The sequence below is a fragment of the Acanthochromis polyacanthus genome, chromosome 5, assembly GCF_021347895.1.
Source record: "Acanthochromis polyacanthus isolate Apoly-LR-REF ecotype Palm Island chromosome 5, KAUST_Apoly_ChrSc, whole genome shotgun sequence".
Classification (NCBI taxonomy): domain Eukaryota; kingdom Metazoa; phylum Chordata; class Actinopteri; family Pomacentridae; genus Acanthochromis; species Acanthochromis polyacanthus.
The window spans coordinates 39,731,634-39,755,392 of NC_067117.1; the positions used below are offsets into that span (position 1 = coordinate 39,731,634).

Consider the following 23,759-nt stretch of genomic DNA (forward strand, 5'->3'; position numbering starts at 1 on the left):
AGCTTTGAGGCAAAGCGCCTCTCCCGAACCCTGGAAGCGAAACGCCTCTCCCGAACCGTTGAAGCGAAACGCCTCTCCCGAACCCTTGAAGAGGCGTAGAGCCTCCTTGGCATTCTTAGGGAGGCGTAGTGTCTCCCCTCAAGCCCTGAAGAGGTGTACTGCCTCCCCTGAGGCCTTGAAGAGGCATAGCACCTCTTCGGCAGCCTTGAGGGGGTGTAGCACCTCTCCCCGAGCCCTGAAGAGGCATAGCACCTCCCCTGGGCCCTTGAGGAGGCGTGGTGTCTCCCAACCCATCCAGAAAGGGCCTAATGCCACACCAACACCAAGTGGCGCCCCTGCAGTGGCCACCCTAATTGGTTCCCCTGCAGCAGTAGTCTTCCCTGTCCTGTCCCCAGTCCCAAATCCAATTCCGCTCCCCGAAAAGTCTCCAGTTCTCAGTTTAGCTCCGTCCTCTGTTTCTTGTTTGGTTCAGTCCCCAGTCTCATTCCCTAAAGGGTTACCAGTCCCAAAGCTAGTCCGGTCCAGCTATTGTCCAGTCCAACTCGAGTCCAGTCCAGTTCTAGTCCAGCCCAGTTTTAATCCAGTTCAAGTCCAGTCCAGTCCCGTCCCGTCCAGTCCTAGTCCAGTCCTAGTCCAGTCCAGCTATTGTCCAATCCAGCTTGAGTCCAGTCCAGTCCCAGCCCAGTCCAGTCCCGTCCAGCCCAGTTCCGCCCCTGGAGGGTCCTCCGGCTCCAACCCTGCCCTTCTCCGCTCTGCACCCCTCCTCCGTCTGCATCTGGTCCGTCTGCTCCTCAGCCCTCGTCCCATGCTCGCCACTGGCTCCCTGAGCTTAGCCCCCCACCTCATCCTCTGATCCCCCCAGACAGAACGTGAGTCACCCTTTAGTTTAGCCCTTACTACGGCCGTCTGGTCTGCTCTCAGTTTAATTTAGTTTAGCTTTGCCCCCCTACCTGTTTATTTCTCTGTGCCTCCCCTGTGGAGTGATTTTTTTGTTATCATTAAAAATCCATTATTGTTTCACCTGCCTGTCTATCCGCTTGCCTGCTTCATGGGTTCACACAACCTAGAACGTGAAAAAACTAAAAACCACTGAATGAGAAGGTGTGTCCAAACGTTAGTCTGGTAGTGTGCATGCAATGTTGACAATGTATCCTGAACATTGTAATTACAGTTGATCATTTTCCCATTTCATGCAAACTTGTAACATATTTGAATGATGGATCTAGAGCAGAAAGGTCAGCATATGTATTTGCTGGGTGGCGTGTTTTAAGGAATCCATCCTTGAACCTCTGACAGAACCATGACCAGCCATTATGAAGCAGTTCACAGCTATTAATGTCATGACAGAGAGTACTACACACGTGGACAAAATTGTTGGTACCCCTCAGTTAAAGAAGGAAAAACCCACAATTCTCACTGAAATCACTTGAAACTCACAAAAGTAACAATAAATAAAAATTTATTGAAAATTAAATAATCAAAATCAGCCATCACTTTTGAATTGTTGATTAACATAATTATTTAAAAAAACAAACTAATGAAATAGGGCTGGACAAAAATGATGGTACCCATAACTTAATATTTTGTTGCACAACCTTTTGAGGCAATCACTGCAATTAAATGATTTCTGTATTTGTCAATGAGCGTTCTGCAGCTGTCAACAGGTATTTTGGCCCACTCCTCACGAGCAAACAGCTCCAGTTGTCTCAGGTTTGATGGGTGTCTTCTCCAAATGGCATGTTTCAGCTCCTTCCACATATGTTCAATTGGGATTCAGATCTGGGCTCATAGAAGGCCACTTTAGAATAGTCCAACGCTTTTCTCTCAGCCATTCTTGGGTGTTTTTGGCTGTGTGTTTTGGATCGTTGTCCTGTTGGAAGACCCATGACCTGCGACTGAGACCAAGCTTTCTGACACCAGGCAGCACATTTCTCTCCAGAATGCCTTGATAGTCTTCAGATTTCATCGTACCTTGCACACTTTCAAGACACCCTGTGCCAGATGCAGCAAAGCAGCCCCAAAACATTACTGAGCCTCCTCCATGTTTCACCGTAGGGACAGTGTTCTTTTCTTCGTATGCTTGGTTTTTGAGTCTATGAACATAGAGTTGATGTGCCTTACCAAAAAGCTCCAGTTTGGTCTCATCTGTCCAAAGGACATTCTCCCAGAAGCTTTGTGGCTTGTCAACATGCATTTTTGCAAATTCCAGTCTGGCTTTTTTATGAGTTTTTTTCAGCAGTGGTGTCCTCCTTGGTCGTCTCCCATGAAGTCCACTTTGGCTCAAACAACGACGAATGGTGCGATCTGACACTGATGTACCTTGGCCTTGGAGTTCACCTTTAATTTCTTTGGAGGTTGCTCTGGGCTCTTTGGATACAATTCCAACGATCCGTCTCTTCAATTTGTCATCAATTTTCCTCTTGCGGCCACGTCCAGGGAGGTTGGCTACTGTCCCGTGGGTCTTGAACTTCTGAATAATATGAGCCACTGTTGTCACAGGAACTTCAAGCTGTTTAGAGATGGTCTTATAGCCTTTACCTTTAAGATGTTTGTCTATCATTTTTTTTTCGGATGTCCTGGGACAATTCTCTCCTTCGCTTTCTGTTGTCCATGTTCAGTGTGGTACACACCTTTTCACCAAACAGCAGGGTGACTACTTGTCTCCCTTTAAATAGGCGGACTGACTGATTATGAGTTTGGAAACACCTGTGATGTCAATTAAATGACACACCTGAGTTAATCATGTCACTCTGGTCAAATAGTTTTCAATCTTTTATAGAGGTACCATCATTTTTGTCCAGGCCTGTTTCATTAGTTTGTTTTTTTAAATAATTATGTTAATCAACAATTCAAAAGTAATGGCTTTTTTTGATTATTTAATTTTCAATAAATTTTTATTTATTGTTACTTTTGTGAGTTTCAAGTGATTTCAGTGAGAATTGTGGGTTTTTCCTTCTTTAACTGAGGGGTACCAACAATTTTGTCCACGTGTGTATATATAGACATGCAATTGCAGATTTCCAGGCTTCATCCCCATCCCAACAGGCATTTTTATGGAAAGTCAGTAGAACGTTGGAGCTTGAGGGAAACAGACACCTCATGTCATCATTTCTCCCTGTTGAGGGCATTCCTTGCAGATGTGTGGTAAACACATCCACTGTACAGTTAAGCAACATAAGAGAAAAGGTGACTGTAATCATGCTGCTCTGCATAGAGTTTGAGATGTAGGATTTTGACAGTGTTAAGTGCCTGGGATGCGCTTTATTTTACTTTTATAAAAGCTGTATGAACCCTGATTCAAATAAAGTATAAACTGCATGGTTTTGTTTGTGTCCTTTTTCTCTTACACCCTCCACACCTACCAACCCTCCCACCACAGACACACACCCACCACTCTGATTTGCATTTGTATAGCTCACAGCATTTTCAGTGACACTGGAACACCCCCCCCCCCCCCCCCCCCCCGTAAATTTTAAATTCTACGGAAATTTTCAGTGCTGTTTACTGACGAAAATCCCACCTTTCATGCAGTGCACTAGACAAACTTTATCATTCCACTGTGGAAACTTTGATGATGCAGTAGATACATTTGCATACTGATGATTTAGATACTCCAGTAAATTGGGAGACCAGAAATGTGGTGCACTACATAGTAAATACGGATGCATTTTGAACACTTCGAACTGTTGATTAAATATCCATTAGATATGAAGTAGAAATCCAGTGAACATGGGGTGATTTCCAACACAGCCGAACCGTTTTCCACTAGCATCTGTAGTGAGCGAACTGTAGTTTCTGAATATGAACAAAATATTTGGTACCGCACTGACAAATGCTGATTGCTCTTTAACTGTGAAGTAGTCAGAAGCATTTTAGAAACTGAAATTTATCCAGAATTTAAAAACATTGATGGAGAAATAGTGGCCAAAATGTACCCATATGTTTTGCTGCTTCTGCTTTTTTATAAGCTGTTTTTTGTTTGTTTGTTTTGTTTTGCTAATATCTGTTAAACTGCCTGGAGATGCTGATTTCAAACAACTTCCCAAATCAAATCAATTGTCAGCAGTGTAACCAATAGATATGAGATGTATGCATGAGATGAAATGTAGATCACCACTGTTACGGAAGTTCCTGATTAGACTGGGGTCCTGAATCTGCCACCAGAGGATCCAGCTTCGTTCTTCCGGTCTGTTGCAGACTCGTTGACCAGGGGCATTCCCAAGGGCAACAGAGTGGCGGCGGTTTGCCTGATCCTGGGTCCTATGGCAGGCTCTCAGTGGGGCAGCACGAGTCAGACACAAGCACAGCAGCAAAGGTGGGCTGCCACTGAGGAAACGGTGATCTCCTCCTCAAATTCTGGAATGGCGATAGGCCAGTGGAGGTGATGGGGAGTGTATTGTGGGCATATTCCACCCAGGGGATCAGTGCATTCCAGGAGGTCAGGTTCTCAGAGGCGACACATCGGATCCATCGGCTTTCATCTCTTGATTAAGCCGCTCTGTCTGGCCGTTGCTCTGTAGGTGGAACCCAGAGGTTAGACTGACCATGGCCCCAAGATCAGAACAAAAGGACCTCCACACTAGTGAGGTTAACTGAGGCCCGTGGTCAGAGAAAATGTCAGTCGGGATTCCATGGGGGCGGAACACATGGGCCACTAGCAGATCAGCCATTTCCTTGGCTGTAGGAAGTTTGGGCAAAAGCAGGAATGGGCGGCCTTGGAGAACTGGTCTACCACCGTAAGGATTACTGTTTTCCTATTGGAAGGGGGTAAACTGGTCACAGTCCAACACTATGTGGGATCATGGTTTTCTGGGAATGGACAGGGGGATTTAAGAAGCCAGAGCTGGGCTGGGTGGAAGTCTTGTTGTGGGCGCAAACGGAGCAGGCAGAGACATACTCACAAACTTTGCGGTCCATACTTGGCCACCAAAACCTCCGCCGCAGCACACAGAGTGTTTGAGCAGCCAGGTGAGCTGGCTGGAATGAGCCCACTGGAGCACAGTGGCGCGAGTGGTGTCTGGAACGAACAGGGTCTGTTCCTGGTCCTGGCAGACCATAGGCTCAACCTCCCACGTCAAGCCAGCAAAAAAATTTGTAGGAAGGATGGGTTCTGGTTCTTCTGAGAACTCCTCTTTGCCATGGAGCTGGATCCAGATTTCTGGATCCGGGGCGATATGGCAGGTCAAAGATGAACCGGCCAAAGAAGAGTGCCCACCTGGCTTAACATGAGTTCAGTCGTTTTGCAGTCTGAGTGTACTGTAGATTCTTGTGGTCCATCCAGACTAGGAACGGCTGCTCCGCTCCCTCCAGCCGGTGATGCCACTTCTGCAATGACAACTTGATGGCTAGTAGCTCCCAGTTCTCGATATCATAGTTCCTCTCGGCTGCAGATAGTTTTTTTGGAGAAGAACACACAGGGGTGGGGTTTGTTATACATGAATGCACCACCCCAGCTCCGGTGTCAGAAGTGTCCACTTCCACGATAAACTGGCTGTTGGGGTCTGGCTGGACCAGGATGGGGGCTGAGGTGAAACAAGCGTTTAGCTCCTGGAAGGCAGCCTCAGCCTCAGGGTTCCAGGAGAACCTCTTGGTGGTGGAAGTAAGCGCTGTGAGAGGGGCAGCGACCTGACTGTAGTCTTTGATAAACTGGTGGTAGAAACACTCCATGCTCTAGGTCAGGATCTTAGCCTGGACCCAGTCGATTTCAGGCAGGGAAATTTGAGAACTAGGGATTAATTAAGGTTTGGGAGGACGCAGAATGCCAAACTCTCCTGGTGGTTGTCAGAGAGGATAATGGTGACAGGGACAGTTCTCCATCGTACCTGGGCCAGGCATACTCCGTTTAAGGCTTGAGTGAATAATAAAATGAGGAGGGACTCTGTGGGGATTCAAAATTGGGTGGCTTCATCCATAAAACTCTCTAAGGCTCCAGAGTCAATGAGCGTGGAGATGGTGTTGCACTGTCCCCTCCAGACCACCGTGGTGGGGCATGGCAGATGTTGTAGGGGGGACGACACGGTGGTGTGGCTCACCAGGACTCCCCTGGTCACTGGTGAGCCTGGCCTTTTCTCCTTTTAGCAGGGCACTCTAGGGCATAATGCCTCATTTGGCCGCAGTATAGGTAGGCGTTGGTCCGGCGGCAGAGTTGTTTCCTCCACCCCTGCCGTCCGTAACGTTCAGGTGTGGACTCAAATGGTTCATGCGTTACTGGGGAACCCTGGCTGGTCCCCATGGAACCAGAGTCAGAAGGAACCAGGGGAGAAGAAACTACTGGAAGCTAGGCAATACATGCCGCGATTTCAGCTACCTGTTCTGTGATCGTGCTCATCTGTGTGAGCACGTCATGGTTCAAATCGGCTAGCCCTTTCAAAGCCTGGCTGTGCTGCCCTAATGAAGCTCCCTGGCTGCCTACAGCCTGGTAAAGCTGAGGAGGGGACGGGGCCGGTTTGGGATCAGGCTGTGTGCTCTCTGGGTTCATACTGGCCAGATTGTACTGCCACGGTGCAGATAAGAACCCAAGCAGAGAGCACACAGCACGACAGAGACTGGTACAGGAATAATAGAATTTCTTAACAGATGAACAGGAAGAACCAAGTTTTAGAATAAAAACTAATGTAAACTAAAGCAAGAAATAGAGAATTGCCAGGAATAGCTAAAGACTCCGTCCACACGAAGACGAAACGAGGTCTAAACGCATAAGTTTCTTGCCAAATCTGCGTATCATCCACACGAAGACGGCGTTTTGGGGGTCTGTAAACGATCATTTTTGAAACGGGTTCCAGAGTGGAAAGATTTTGAAACGCCATTTATGCAGCTCCGTGTGTACGGGCGATCCACTGCTTTTCAGAAATGCTTGCGTCATAGTTTCGTATCTTCATTGACACGCATGCGCCACACGCGGCAACGAAGTCAGTGACCCTACTATCCCTGTTGCAGCAAAATCTCCTTCTTCTCAATCACCACCGAGTTAAACAAACAATTATCGAGAACACATTACGGCACTTTATTTATTTCCCGGCTTGGTCTCTGTTTACAACATGCCCACTGTTTTTTCTTCTGTTTGCGCGTGTTTCTGTCATATCATTACATCGCCCCTAGAGGTCTGGCATGTGTTTTACAGCGTTTCCATGCGTATCGAGTGCATTCATGTAGACGCACACAATTTCTGAGACGCCTTTGTCTTTATGGAGATCGTTTTTAAAACTGTTAAGCATTTTGTCTTTGTGTGGATGGGGCCAAAGAGGGTAAGGGAGAAACTGAACTCAATTCACTACAGGTTTGAATGGCGAGGGCGGCAAGCTCAGACCGGCTATCCAGACACGCAACTGCTGAACAAAGGGAGTTGGTGGGAGTGGCAGTGGCGACTCGGAGTTGGACCAGGTGGGAGCCGGGAGGTGGGAGCCGGTCTGCACCCGGGAGGAGAGCGTGGCTAAACTGGGGGCAGGACACGGCAGGATACTCCAGAGGCTTGACAGGGGTTTTTCCAGAGGCTAGGCAGGATTGTTACAGCAAAACACACAGGCAGCATGATCAGCAGAACTGCAGGGAAAAAGAGACCCACGTTAGACGCAGGTAAATGCAAGCAGTAAAAACTGTGTAATGGCCGATTACTGATTGTGTGAGCAGAAGCTACAATCTGGCAGGAAGTAGAGTGTGAAGCTGGCTTTAATAAGGGAGGTGATGAGACCAGAATGCAGGACCGCAGCTGCCTGGAGTTACTGCTGCTGGGGGATAATTGATTACAGCCAGTGCAGGGAGTGGCACAGGAAAGAGAGAGTGAGGTAGGTGGCATATAGAGAGGGAGAATGAAGAGGTAGAAAGGGAGAAACAGAAAAAGGAGGGACAGGGAGAATAAAGTGAGGTCGGGTGGGGGTTGATGCGGGGGCTGGGGAGGGGGCCCTGACAATCCCTTTTAGATAGTGCTTATAGCTCTATGTAGAACAGTCCCTCCAGGATTTCGCGGGCGTTTTTTGTGATTGTTGCGAGAGAAAATGCCTGAATTCGCAGCAGCTTTTCTAAAAAGTTGCGATAAAAGTTGGGGTGTTTTAAGCTTATTTGTTGTGATGACATTGTGGGAGACAGTGACAACTGCTAAAAAGCTACATTTTTTCCAGCTTGTAGAACATGTGTCAACACTGTAATTGCAATATTTATCCCAAAATTGATTATTTAACGTTTCAACCCAATTCCACAAAAGCTGGCACACCACAGTGGGACATTAGCAGCAGCCAGATACTGGTTTAACATGACGTGGTTGGTAGATTTGCGGCACAAAATGATAATTTACTATTGAATGAATCATATTTGGACATATCTGTCAGTGGCTTAAAAAGTTAATTTCACTTCCTGGCACACACGTGTTCACACACACGCTCACGGCTTGTCACGTCAATTAACAAGAAGAGAGCACAGTACTCCACCAAGACTTGTTCATTACCTGACCTTGTGCTGACCACAGGCGTGTGTTCTGCATGTGTACATACCAAATCACATGACCTCAACATGTAGCAGGTGACGGGAATTGATGGGACTCTGAAACATTCCCACAATTTAATCAGTTGTTCCTTGTGTCATTTCCGATACGTCCACATTGGTAGATTTGTTGTAGGATCACAATCATGTGATCGTCAGCAGGCCGCTGAGGTAGCGTTCACTTGTTGCCATGGTTACCATGCCACTATCAGACACCGTCCCACTATGAATCCTTAACAAACCCGTGGATCCAAACTTTAAACCGCATCACTGCCGAAGTCTAGTCACTTGGTCCTTGTGTCATTTCTGACTGACCCTGAAAATTTCATTCACATCTCTGAGTCCATTTTTGAGTGATGTTGGTAACAGAGGAAGGATTCACACATGCTGATCGTCACATAACTCCGCCGTGTTCTTTGGTGAAATAATTAATCTAACTTACCTTCATTTTTTCAGTGCTCTAATGGATCTGGATGCAACAGTTTCCATCATGGTGATTTGTCTGGTCTGTTGTCCGCTCATTTCAGCCGTTCCAATATGTTTCGTGTTTTTTTTTTTTTTTTTAAAAAAGTGTTTATCAATCGATTTTTTTTTCTTTTTTTTGTATTCCACCACAATATTATACGGGTGTAAAACAGTTTACCTCCACTTTGGTGAAGAACATTAGTTAATTAATTGTTTATCACGGTCTTCATCAGTAATGTTTGTTGGTAAATACATTAGTATCGCACATGTCTGCATCTTCAAACCAGAAACAAGGAAGTGAATTTGGTAATGTACGTGCATTATATTTGAGCTGGGAGCTGCTATGATTGGTGGAACTCATGGGAGGCGGGCCAAAATTGCGGGAAAGTTGCGGTGATGGACAAAATTGCAAGGCCACACAAAATTTGCAGAGATTGGTTGATTTTGCGTGAATTCGTGCAATCGCAACATTGCGAATTCCTGGAGGGATTGGTAGAATCATTGTAGTTATGCACATAAAATGCCAGAAATAATCTTGAATATACTTCAAATTGTTTGTGTCTATGTCTAGCCCTGAGATAGACTGGTGTCTGTTCTCTAAGTCAGCTGGGATGGACTACAGGCCCCCATAACCCTACAGAGGATAAATTGGTGTATAGATAATGGACAGATGGGCAAATGTTCCATAGGATGGATCTCGGAAGAATGACTTAATATCTCAGTAGAACTTTCACAACTTTAAGGAGCAGAGTTGAAGCACATAGTTAACTCAGTGACTAAGGAAGCAAGTTTTTCTTCCTTGGCAACAGTGGCAGGTAAAAATAGCTGATGTAAATAGCAGTGTCGCCTGTTATTTACATGAATGGCAAAATATACAAAAGCCATATAGTTTCACCCACTATTAACCTTGCAGTCCATACACAATCAGGCCTGAGTCAGCTTTTAGTGCAAAACAAAGTTACTAAAACAGCATTTCATGACAGTTGCATCAGCACCATGGATGACACCACAGGTAATATTATGATGGCGTGTTGCTTAGGGAGCTTTTTATTCTTGTCTCTCACTCGATAACTTGATGTTAGCAAACATGTGATTAGAAAGGCTCAATATTTTTACCACTTTGCAGGAGAAACAACTTGCACAAAAGTGATGAAACTATGATAATAGCTTACTTACTACACTAAATAGCAATGGGTCAGACAAACCATAGTTCTTCTGGGGGACTTCAATGCTCACAAATGCCCCATCTGAACCTGAGTGGTGTTTTTTTTATTGGACTTCTGTGCTAGCAATAAATTGGCCATAAGGAAACCCCTTTTTAAGTGTACCTGTACCAGAGCACCTTAGGCCAGAGGTCGATGATCAACTTTTTTATCCTGTCATCAGATCTGCGGCCATATGTCTTGGACACTAGAGTGAAGAGAGGTGCAGAGCTGTCAACTGATCACCACCTGGTGATGAGTTGTATCTGACAGTCGGCATGAGGTCTGCTGAAGAGCACTTCGAGGTACTGCTGAATCCTGTAAACATGCCCTCTGTGGAAGAGGCAGAGCCTGAAAACTTGAGGGAATCGTCATCCATATCCATGGCAGAGGTTGCCGAGGTATTTAAGAAGTTCTTCGGTTACAAAGCGCCATGTGATGCTTAAGGCTCTGGACATTGTTGGACTGTCTTGACTGACACATCTCTTCAGTATTGCATGGGCAGCCCAGGGTGGTGGTTCCAATCTTCAAAAAGAGGTACCAGAGAGTGTGTGCCAACTCTCAGGGTATCACACTTTTCAGCCTCCCGGGAAACTTTACTCTAGTAAAGTCCTGGAAGGGAAACTCTGACTGCTTGGTGAACCTCGGATACAGGAGGAGCAATGTGGATTCCGTCCTGGTCGCGGAAGAGTGGACCAGCTTTTCACCCTTTTTTCACTGTCTTGCCCCTACAGTAAAACATGGGGGTGGATCCATGACGATCTGGGGTTGATTCAGTATGGGTGGAGCAGGGCAAATGCAGTTGTGTAAAGGACGAGTCAACCAGGTCATGTACAGGACTACTCTTGAAAACAGTTTTCTTCTATCAGCTGGAAAACTCTTTCTTGTCTCCAATGACTGGATTTTCCAACAAAACAATGTTTCATGCCACATGGCAAGGTCGGTTAAAGCCTGGATGGAGAACCAGAACACTGGAACCATGGCTTGGCTACTCACTCACAGATCTAAATCAGATTGAAAACCTGTGGAAAATCATCAAACACAAAATGGAGAACCCCAAGCCCAAAAACAAATTTGTTTGAATTTGTGCAACAGTAATGGGCACAACAGAACAATGTCAGAAGCTTGTGAAGAGCATGCCAAGACACATGGCTACAGTCATCAAAAACAATTGTTATGCAATCAAGTACCAACTACTGTGTGTATCATGTCACTAAAACAGAGAGAAAAGAAAACATGGAATGCCTAAAAGCTGTTTTTGACAGTACATTGCCATAGCAATTGATGAAAGAACTTAAGTGACTGGTTGTTATCAAGAAAACCATGGAAAATGTCTAGATATCAGCTCTTCAATGAAATTCTTATCAATTATTTTTGTTATCATTATACAGGTCCTTCTCAAAAATTAGCATATTGTGATAAAGTTCAGTATTTTCTGTAATGTACTGATAAACATTAGACTTTCATATATGTCAGATTCATTACACACAACTGAAGTAGTTCAAGCCTTTTATTGTTTTAATATTGATGATACTAGCCAAAAAGTAAAGAAAAACCAAAAATCCCTATCTCAAAAAATTAGCATATTCCATCCGACCAATAAAAGAAAAGTGTTTTTAATACAAAAAAGTCAACCTTCAAATAATTATGTTCACTTATGCACTCAATACTTGGTCGGGAATCCTTTTGCAGAAATGACTGCTTCAATGTGGCGTGGCATGGAGGCAATCAGCCTGTGGCACTGCTGAGGTGTTATGGAGGCCCAGGATGCTTCGATAGCGGCCTTAAGCTCATCCACAGTGGTGGGTCTGGTGACTCTCAACTTCCTCTTCACAATATCCCACAGATTCTCTCTGGGGTTCAGGTCAGGAGAGTCGGCAGACCAATTGAGCACAGCAATACCATGGTCAGTAAACCATTTTCCAGTGGTTTTGGCACTGTGAGCAGGTGCCAGGTCGTGCTGAAAAATGAAATCTTCATCTCCATAAAGCTTTTCAGCAGATGCAAGCATGAAGTGCTCCAGAATCTCCTGATAGCCAGCTGCATTGACCCTGCCCTTGATAAAACACAGTGGACCACCACCAGCAGCTGACATGGCACCCCAGACCATCACTGATTGTGGGTACTTGACACTGGACTTCAGGCATTTTGGCATTTCCTTCTCCCCAGTCTTCCTCCAGACTCTGGCACCTTGATTTCCGAATGACATGCAAAATTTGCTTTCATCCGGAAAAAGTGCTTTGGACCACTGAGCAACAGTCCAGTGCTGCTTCTCTGTAGCCCAGGTCAGGCGCTTCTGCCGCTGTTTCTGGTTCAAAAGTGGCTTGACCTGGGGAATCCGGCACCTGTAGCCCATTTCCTGCACACGCCTGTGCACGGTGGCTCTGAATGTTTCTACTCCAGACTCAGTCCACTGCTTCCGCAGGTCCCCCAAGGTCTGGAATCGGCCCTTCTCCACAATCTTCCTCAGGGTCCGGTCACCTCTTGTAGTTGTGCAGCGTTTTCTGCCACACTTTTTCCTTCCCACAGACTTCCCACTGAGGTGCCTTGATACAGCACTCTGGGAACAGCCTATTCGCTCAGAAATTTCTTTCTGTGTCTTACTCTCTTGCTTGAGGGTGTCAATGATGGCCTTCTGGACAGCAGTCAGGTCGGCAGTCTTACCCATGATTGCGGTTTTGAGTAATGAACCAGGCTGGGAGTTTTTAAAGGCCTCAGGAATCTTTTGCAGGTGTTTACAGTTAACTCGTTGATTCAGATGATTAGGTTAATAGCTCCTTTAGAGTACCTTTTCATAATATGCTAATTTTTTGAGATAGGGATTTTTGGTTTTTCTTTACTTTTTGGCCAATATCATCAATATTAAAACAATAAAAGGCTTGAACTACTTCAGTTGTGTGTAATGAATCTGACATATACGAAAGTCTAATGTTTATCAGTACATTACAGAAAATACTGAACTTTATCACAATATGCTAATTTTTTGAGAAGGACCTGTCTCAGTTGTACCAGGCACTAAAATGAACAAGAAATTGAAGAAACAAGGATGGTCTAAAAACTTTTTTTTTCCATGATTACATATCCATTTCTGCAGCCTCACACTACACAGCTTTAACTCCCAGAAACTGGGAGTCCTTCATTAAGAATTTGTCCTTTCAGCAGTGGTGTTGGGGTATCTCAAATCTTTAGCTGAGTTAATTAAAGCTCAATGAAATGCTAAAAAGTACAAAGGGTATTACTGGAAACCTCCAGGGAAGACTATTGTTGTGAGAAAACAGGTTTCAAGATAACATTTGTTAATAGCATTTTAGGTATTAACAAAGCACTCAAGAATCTCATCGCTTTTCAGAAATGATTTCCATTTCAGATAAAACCAATTTTAGATATAGTTTGTTTGTTTTATTAAGATCCCTATTAGCTTTTGCAAGGCAGCAGCTGTCTTCCTGGGGTCTTCATAATTTCATTAGTGACAATACAAAAATGCAGCATGTACAAACCTTAAAATGTATACAAATACAAACCAAGTACATATACAAATGCACATACCCAATACATACCACATACAAGTGCACAACTCATATTAAACCAAAGAAGCATACAACTTGCAGTTCTTCCACATTGAATCAGAATGAAAATAGATTTTCTCCTCCTCCAAATGTGCCATGATCCAACAATAAGAATTTTTGCCACAGAAACTAACCATGATTTCAGTCTCCTGAACAATGAAACATAGAACTTTGTATCCTCACTGTAAATTACATTCACAATATGTGCAGTGTAATTGAAATGTGTTTTACTATTTGAATATTGCAACAGTTATGCAACATTTTAGTTTAGATTTTTTAATTGTATTTACCTACTTCTGCCCCCAAGAGCATTTCATAGATCTTAATAACTGAAATTTTGTGTCTGTTACTGATGAATGTTGTCTCAGTTCAATGAATGAAGGTCAGTTCAGTGGCTTCATGGCACTGTTCTTTGGTTTAGACCAGGGGTCGGCAACCTTTAACACTCAAAGAGCCATTTCGACCCGTTTCCCACAGAAAAGAAAACACCGGGAGCCGCAAAATCCTTTTAGTATTTAAAATGACGACAACACTGCATATATCGCTTTTTTTTTTTTTACCTCTATGCCCTTGTTAATCAGTCGTGATTAATTAATTACAAAGCCTCTAATTAGATAGATTCATTTTTAAATTGTGTCCTTCCACTAATATTATCTTACTTGGTTAATGTCATTTTTGCTCCTGGACCTCATATGTTACGTAATGTTAGCTGGAAATCAATATTTTGCAAATGTCTATTTAACTTGTAAAGTCTATTTATCTATTTATCTTAAGCTAATAACTTTTCTCTGGTAAGTCGCTGCCCTATTTTCCAAGACGACACTCCTCTGACTCACTGACCTGCTGCCTGGATGTGACATCGAGCCGTGTTCTTGCGAGTAACGTGTATTACCCTATCATGAGTACTTTTGACTCAAAGACAAGACGTGTCTTTCTTGGAGTGGAGCTTTAATATACAGGCTTGCCATTCTTGAGTAAAAAACGACGTGAAACTACAGGCGTTGCTTCTCCAGGACTAAAACAAAAAAGGCATGAAACGTGTGTGACTCGGAAGCTCCGTGTTGTCTCTCTGCAGGGGGAAAACCCCAGCAGCACGTCCGGTGGAGTGACACGTCAAAATAAGAGCGGTAATTTCACAATAAAACTATATTAAAATGCATTGAAACGCGCATTGAAAGGCAGTGCAATTTATTTTCCAAAGTTACAGGGAGCCGCAACAGAGGGCTGAAAGAGCCGCATGCGGCTCCGGAGCCGCGGGTTGCCGACCCCTGGTTTAGACTGTTAGACTGTTTTTTTTAACCACAGTACAATTTTCTCTAACTTTGTCCCACGTGACTTAATTGGATCATGACACCAGGTGGTGTCCACCAGCTAACAGTCATATGACATTGATCTGTGCGTGTGTGTGTGTGTGTGTGTGTGTGTGTGTGTGTTTGTGTGTGTGCGTGCGTGCGTGCGTGTCCGTGTGTATGTGTCACACAGAGAAAACAATCTCCTTCATGCCTTGTTAGGAAAGCCCTCCTCCCTCCTTCTGTATTCCTCCTTCTGTCCCTCCATCTCCATTGTCCACTCGCTCTCAGATCTTGTCAGCAGCAACATGCGTCAGGCCGTCTGCTCTCTGTCCTGTTCTTGTTCACCAGGATGAACGCTTTCTGCTCTTTGCTCTGTATCAAATACAGGTAGGGAGGGTCTGGACACACACACACACACACACACACACACACACACACATTATTATCGGGGAGCAACAGTGAGTGACTGTTGTCAGAGTAAGGTGCAGTAGTAAATTAGGACACAGTGAGGGGAATGTAGTGACACATCGTGTGAGAAAATGTAGTTTCACTTACTTGCCAGCCAAATGCCAGTTCATCATCTTGGAATAAGAATTAAGTGTAGAGCTATAGGTCAGAAAACAAAAGAAAGAAGAACACACATGGGTTTATGCCTTCAAATGATCTTATACTAACATTATGAAGAAGGCGTAGAAACTAAGCTACACTTTATTCATTTTTTTGTAATCCTCTATCTCTATGGTACAGGTTTACAAAAGACTGTGGTTGTAGATAAAGAGACAAACTACTGCTGGTATGAGGCGGGTGACAGGGATCTGCTGTGTCAAAGTTACACAAATCCAGAGAACATATCTACCCTAACCTACTCTTTCTCCTCTGTCCCTGACAGACAACAGTCACTGTTAACTCAACCACAGGAGGAATTGTGTCAGAACAGCAGAATTGTAGGTTGTTCCAAGTGATATGACTGATGTGAGGGCAGTCTTTCCCTGACCTTTTCTCATCTTCCAGGGTCTATGCCCTATCTTTTCTACCTTAGCCAAGAGAGAACATTTATTTCTCTTATTTCCTAATTAAACCCAAAGACCTCCACTCGGATTGACTCTGAATACCTGTTTTGTATTTCCTTCTCATCTGGTTTAATTATGTTTTAACACAGACAACCAACATATGTTATTAATAGAAACTGATTTTAAGGATTTGAGGGTTTGCTCAACATAGTCTTATAGTAGAACAGTGGTAAGCATAGCTTGTCTTTGGGTATTTATTCTCTGTCTCCAGGCTATTTTTTACATTCAAATGTTTTTAAGAGAGTAGACTAGTGGCATCTCTTCTGGTTCTTTCTGGTATATTTTAACTCCGACTTGTCTCTAAATCCCTGATCCAGATCTGCATTTCAAAGCACTTTGATGTACAGAAGACAAACATACCTGCAATGAGGCACATTCTGTGTGAATCTCAAACCAGCAGTTGTGTGTGTGTGTGTGTGTGTGTGTGTGTGTGTGTGTGTGTGTGTGTGTGTGTGTGTGTGTGTGTGTGTGTGTGTGTGTGTGTGTGTGTGTACTTTGACAGATGAGTACTCAGCTTCTCACTGCCACAATAAAATCTGTATTCTCTCTTTCTCCCCATCTCTTGCTTTGCGGCACAATCTGCGTTGGTTTGTCTGTGTTGTCTGTCCATTTGCTACATTACTCAAAAATGGACTAACATATCTGGATAAAATTTTTCAGGGAAGGTCAGAAATAACACAAGGACCGCGTGCTTCAGTTTTGGTAGTAGTGCGGGTTTTACTCTGGATCCAGTGATTTGTTAAAAATTTCAGTATCATTGCAAGACAACAGCACTGCGTCACTGTAACTGTGACAAAAGTGAACACTACGTTAGCTGCCTGCTGACAATCACATGATTGCAATCCGACTACAAATCAACAGCTGCGGACCACAATTTTTTTTCAAGATTTCAACTGTTGTCGACTTGGTAGAGTACTGCGCTCTGAGTGCTTTCTCGTATTGCTATCCTCTGTCTTGACACAGCCTTGGAGACTTCTCCAAACTAAAAGTGTTTTCTCCTGCATCACATTTTTAGCTTTTGATGAGAACTGCATTTTCTTTTAAAACATAACTGAGAATGTAGCTCAGTTCTATTTGGGAAAAACAATGGGAAGAAACAGTTAGAATGTCAGTGAAAGGCTAGATACATTTATTTATGTCATACAGAACTTAAACCAGTCTGTAGCAATGCATAAAAGACATTGTAAAAAGTGTAATCTCCACTTTTTTTTTATATCAGGCGCTGGTTCCAGACGGCCCATTTCTATGTGGAAGACAGCAGTTCACCCAGGATGGTACCCAATGAGACAATTCCTGTCATCCCCATCCCAGGTAACAAAAACCCCCGGCACGTTTCATATTTATAATCCCATACAAACCATACAATTAAAAAAATTAAAATAAATCCTGGTGCTGCTACACAAGCCAGAGGAAGACATTTTTAGATCAGAACTGATTGTTTAATCCCTTTTCTTTTAACTTCATCTCTTAAAATTGGTTGTTTTGTGTCCTATGGCAAGGCACTGAACCTGGACAGTAGTATGAATTATCTAAGCTGTCCAACCTCATTTCCATCCTACTGTCTCTGTGGAGGTTTTTGCTCAGTGTTAATTAGGTGCTTGTCTGCTCTGTAAGGTTCTAGGTCAGGGCTATTCTTACCCCAAGCTCCAAGATTATAAACTAGATTTAAGACGCTACCAGTTCATCATCAAGTGATTGAAGAGCCTGGATAAGCAGCAACAATCCAAACTTGGACTGTATGTGTGAATAAAATTGAATGAAAGTAAATGGAGCATTGTACAAAACAAATATACACACAAATGTAAAATCAGACACTAGTGATACAATTTCATTTATTAATTCACAACATAAATTATGTCAAAGTGCTTGAAATAGAAAGTTGAACATTTACAGTCAGACAGTTCAGGTGAGGGTAAAGAGAAGAGAGAAAAGCAGGGGAAAATGTTACGAGCAATGCATAAGACAGAACTAGAAGACTCAGATATCTGCAGAGGTAACAAAACACAAACTATGATAGAAAGAAGATACAAAGCTAGCCGACATTGCAAGGTGACATATAAATGTATTAAGCAACAACGAGAGATGGAGAAGTGGCTCAGTGGCATCATGGGATATCCCTCAGTAAGTTGAGGCCTCATCAACAAAAACTAACTGATGGTCACCTGAGTCAGTCCTAACAGCTTTATCAAAACTTGATCTTAAGAGTTGAGAAGGTGTATGACTCTCAAAGGTCAAACATGCCAGCAGGTTTCCACAGGAGAGGAGCCCAATACATGCTCTATTAGATATTACAGTATAGTAAACTCCTAAAGATACCATAGAGTTTTGGTCATTCAGGCCTATAAGGAGAAGATTTGACATTCTATCTTGGATTTTAACAGGGAATCAATACAAAGAAGCATGCTATGACAGAAATATGAAATCTCTCGCTGTTTCTGGTCAAAAGCAACTCCAGGATATTAAGTAATGGTTTAGCTAATTAGTGTTTAATGTAATACAGTTTGCATTAAGCCAGGTTAGAGTGAAATAAATAGATATATTGATAATACTATAAAGCTATAAACACCCAAATAGAAGTATTAACAAATCCACATACCTGAAACAATCCCATCCAGAGAAGACAGTTATTTTGTTCATTTTGTTTGTGTTTTAGTATGAACGTCAGGCAAAGATGGATGACTATTCAAACTTTTAGCTATTGTTGCCCATAGTAGGAAACATATGATCTATCACCAAGAAGGAGATACACAGAGAGAAATACAGAGACTGTGCCTAGTTACCAATTATAAACATCCTCAGTAGGTTCAAACCTTTTCTAAACTGCTCACCTCTGATCCTCAGGCCTCGAATTTAGATCCTGACATGTCAAATCAATTAAAAGCTTGCAGGGCCTCTTCACAATGGCCTGTGGTCTGAAAAAACCTCATTTCACACTAGAGCCAGTGTGCCTAAGCATGGCAAAGTCCATCACAGACCAAAAGGCTATATGTCACTGAGCCTCTGTCCCACCCCCTTTCAGGAGGCTCCCTCACCTAACCCCTTTTGGATTTACTGTTAATTTTACAACAGTGTGATTTTTTTTTTCTTTTCTGAGACCCACTGGTTGCCAGGGCACCTTTGCAGATCTTAGGAAGAAACGTATCAGTAAATACCAGGCAGTGATGGGATTATATGACCATATGTTAGTAGTGTTAATTGCCTCAATAAGCTCAGATCAGGAGCCTTGCACATCCCATAATCCTCTTTAAAAGCTTGTCTAGGCAGCAGTCACTTACTGCAGAACCTTCCACCCAGCACACGCACACGTACATGCATGCACACGCACACACACACACACACACACACACACACACACACACACACACACACACAACACACAACACACACACACACACACACACACACATACACATATTTTAACAAAAATACTAATGAAAGACTACAGCAAAAAAATGGCACATTCAAGCTTCTTTGTATTTTTATTTGCTTATTTACTTGTTGTTCCACTGTAAAGCAGAGTTTGCATTATTTGTGGCAGAGACTATTCTACAGGGAACCTAAACCTGTCATGTTGAGTCACTGATATCTATTAAAGTATTTCTAGCAGTGTTTCTATACAGCTTCAAGGGTAGCTAACCTTAATGTGATTCTTTTGAACAAACATTTTAACATCACTTATCACCAGAACACATGCTGCTAATAACTAACAGAGACTGAATGACTCTTTCTTCACCTTACCTTTACCAGTACTTAGTAAAACAATCTGACCAAAGCAATCACAATCACTGTATACCAAAATGAATCAACTGAGCAACACCCTTTCCTAAAGACAGTGTGATACTATTGAAATATCTTTGTTTAAGAAGTCAATTATTTCCCCCCTTGAGTGACAATTGGCTTTTAAAATGGTTTTTGCATATCATGTACTTACTGGGCTGCCATTGTTCTTTGATTTGCATTTTCCAAACAGAAGAACACCAAGTTGCTCTGAAATACCAGATTTTTCCTAAACCATCCAAAATCAGAATCGGTTTAATGTTGAATGTAAACAGTGCAGTTGCTGATATCTATAATAGTTTAAACAATAGTCCACAATGTTTTTGAGTTAAAGAAGTGAGCTACCATATTACAAATTTGTGTGCCGCACATGTGATGATCAGTTCACGCTAAATTCCAGAGTTTAGCAGTGAAAACTGAGAATGTGGGGTGTAGTGCAGTTTGGAAAGACCACTTCCAATGTTTATATTTTAATAACCTTCAAGAGTTTTGCAAAGGTTAAATGGGCCTGGCAAAATTGATCAGAACCAGAAAAACTTTATTTATCAATTAGGTGGGCAAAGAGTGGCACATTAACAAAGAGCGAGAAAGAAAATACACAAAAATTATGCTCATGATCTGGTACATATGTCACTCTTAAGTCACATTGTTCATTTAACTTTTATTTGTCAAGGCCAAGTTACACTGTTAATGGAATACACAGGTTGCCACCTATGAGGTTACACTTCACTAGCTCAGCCACATCTTGTGAGGTTTGTGACTTGATCAAGGACAAGTTGCTGTTTCTTTGACGATGGCATTATCCTGGTCCTGTCTTGTTACAGCAGATGACATGGAAGCCCTTCCGGTCAAGCAGTTCATCAAACACGTTTCTGAACTCCACTCAAATAACCAACATGGATTCTCTGAAGATTTTGAAGTAAGTTATGTGTGGAATTCTCAGACCAGTCATAGTAGATTCTTTTGGCCTCTTAGGGCAAGTACAAACAAGTTGTGAACATAGCATTGACATATCATCACCCTATAAATCGAACTTTGTGCTGAATGATCATTCACAGCCGTTAAAGGAATAGGTTCCCCATCACCTGTTTTTCACCATTTCAGACAGCATCAGCCCTACAGTTTGGAACTATACCTGAATGTTAACTCACCTAAACCTCAGATAGTGAGGACCAGACTATAATAAAATAATGAAAGACTGTAGAGTGACACGTTGGCTCCACAGCTGTAACTATTACATTTATAGTATGTACTCAAATAGAGTTGGTCACTAAAAGACTTTGTCCAACAATTTTAATTATGGTCCACTTTCTATTTACTTAATTTATTTAATTTTACAGGAGAATCAAATATTGGCTCTCTACTGTCTAAATACGCAACAAATATATTTACAGGCTGCTAAGTCCTGAATTGCTGTCTCTCATGTTTGCGACTGTCGGCATTTTTTAGGACTTTAAGGAAAAGCATCAAATAGGATAACAGAAGAGATGACAGCAGCCTGTTTACAAAAGTATAGACAAAAACAAACTGTTTGATACATTATTAGACCTCCTGTGCTTTTTTCCAGCACTACAAATAAGCTGCCAAGTGCTGTATTCATACCATATTAAAATAAATGCATATGGGAGAAAGGACAGGGGCAGGGGTGGACTGGGGCAAAAAATCAGTGCTGGCATTTCTGGCCCAGATGGTCCACAGCATTATTATTTGACTGAATCAAGGACTAATTTTTGAATGCAAGAACAAAACTGAGAGAAAGGTTCGATTTTCAGAACAAAAAATTGAAAACATCTTTAGAGACCTATACAAACTTGTTGACAAGTTGGGAAAAAAAATTGCGATCCAATATAGTGCAGAGGTGTTCAACTAAAATTCGAAGAAGTCCAGTCAGAGAAAATAGATTAAAACAGAAGATCATAATGTCTAACTGAATTAGTGTGATATATGTTGATGTAACCTGGTAGTTTTATTAGTGTCCACATGTAGTCAATAACTGACTATCAAATCAAATAAATTCAGTACGTTTCAAAAAATATTTTGACATTTATTATTAGATAACTTTTGATATATCTGTACATCTTAAAATAAAGTGCAAAACTTAAAAAAAAATAGTAACGGAACAACCTGAACCAACTTATAGACATCTATAAAAATACCTAAATGCCAAAAAAATTAAACAATTTAACACTTTTACATTTTTTAAATCACTCCCCTAATATCCCTGCTGCTTAATGGGAGAACTGAGCTGCAGCTGTCAGTATTCTGAATGGTGGTCTGAATGGTGTCAGGGTCGTTCTCAAACACATCTGGAGCTCATTGGTCAGTCTACAATGATATTTAGTTTTTATTATGTTCATAATTGAGAAAGCTCACTCACAGTTTTCTGTTTAGCTGAACATAGTCAGCATGTGCAGGGCTACTTTCTTCTCAGTGAAATGAATTACTACTTATTGAAAAGAACATATCAGTTCAGCTGATTTTTAGTGTTTCCTCTTATTAAAAAAACATTTTTCACTGCAGGCCATAAAATTGAAGCAAATTGGGCATGTGGTCGTCAACGTAGCTTGTTGATCTTTTGTCCAAATGATTGTAGACTTGTAATAACACCAAAATGAAAAATGTTCGTGGTAAATATGTATTGCTTCAATGAATGTATGCACCTATTAGAGTTTAGGATATATACACCACCATTCAAAAGTTTGGAGTCACCCAGGCAATTTCATTGTTTTCCATGAAAACGAGCACTTTTATCCATGTGCTAACATAACTGCACAAGGGTTTCTAATCATCAATGAGCCTTCAACACCATTAGCTAACACAGGGCTTTCAGCCCACTCTGCTCCCAAACTCTGGAACCCTCCCCACTGGACATCTGAAATATCGACTTTCTGCCTCTCTCAAATCCAGACTTGAAAACTCATCTCTTCAAGACAGTTATTCTCTCTAATTGTCTATTTCTTTATGTATGTTTTTTTATCTTTACGTATGGTTTTTATCTGTTCTGTTGTACTTGTTTTTCTTGTAAAGTGACCTTGGGTATAAAGAAAGGTGCTTACAAATAAAATATATTATTATTATTATTATTCAAGTAAAAAAAAAAAACATTGTCTCCAGGGTCTGAAAATGTCCAACAAGTTCTATAAGAGTCTGTCATTACATATATATCTTGTGTATTTAGTTGGCATTTAGTTCCTATGGATGGTGCTCTACATATTTTTTAACTTCCAGAAAGGAAAAGGTTAATTCTTTGAGGAGCATGTTGTGTACGTAAATCCATAACAATTTCTCTGTGAAATTAGATATTTAATTCTTAAAGTTCACTTATGCTGTGATGGTGGTACCTGACAAAAGCTAAGAGCACCCAAAAATATCACAGTTCATGGGTACTGCCAACATTCAGTCATTTTTCTGGGAGTTCACCAGTCTTTTCTAATAAAGTTACCTTCCCATCCAACAATCTGTGCACTTCAGAAATTTTGTATCCTTCCCAGGAGGTTCAGCGGTCCACAGCAGATATGAACATCACGTCGGAGCACTCACACCACGCCGACAACAAGCACAAGAACAGATACATCAACATTGTGGCCTGTGAGTACACAAACCCACTCTATTGGCTCAGGTTCACATTTTTCAGGGCACACTTCACAGAACACCATCATGCTTACCCAGGATGCACGATGGTATTAATTGTTCTTTATTTGGTGCATAAATATGTCTCTTTTTATTGTCAAACATTTTAATGAGCTCCTTTCAAATGCAAGTGTTTGTATTTCTTTAACAGAGTCTATATTCATGTTAGATTTTTCTCCCACTTAAAGTTAAAACTCAGTATAAATATCCTGTTAATTTCAAATTTATCACAACCTTTACATAAGAACTAAATTCCAGCATGTCTCACTTCAGCCTAATAAATTA

General features: G+C 42.1%; 1 protein-coding gene across 3 annotated transcripts in view; it reads left to right on the top strand.

Annotated features, from left to right (window-relative positions):
* Positions 1–23,759, top strand: part of LOC110970352 (receptor-type tyrosine-protein phosphatase gamma-like) — a 532,505-nt gene that overhangs the window by 468,623 nt on the left and 40,123 nt on the right. For 2 of the 3 annotated variants that reach the window (XR_007941817.1, XM_051947993.1), the window contains exons 14-16: positions 17,287–17,378; positions 20,669–20,763; positions 23,336–23,432. Coding sequence is in view for 2 of the 3 variants with exons in the window: in XM_051947993.1 (XP_051803953.1) it covers positions 17,287–17,378; positions 20,669–20,763; positions 23,336–23,432 (284 nt within the window). In the remaining variant the exon portion in view is untranslated. The remainder of the gene's footprint in view (positions 1–17,286; positions 17,379–20,668; positions 20,764–23,335; positions 23,433–23,759) is intronic. The other variant, XM_051947994.1, reaches the window with a different exon arrangement.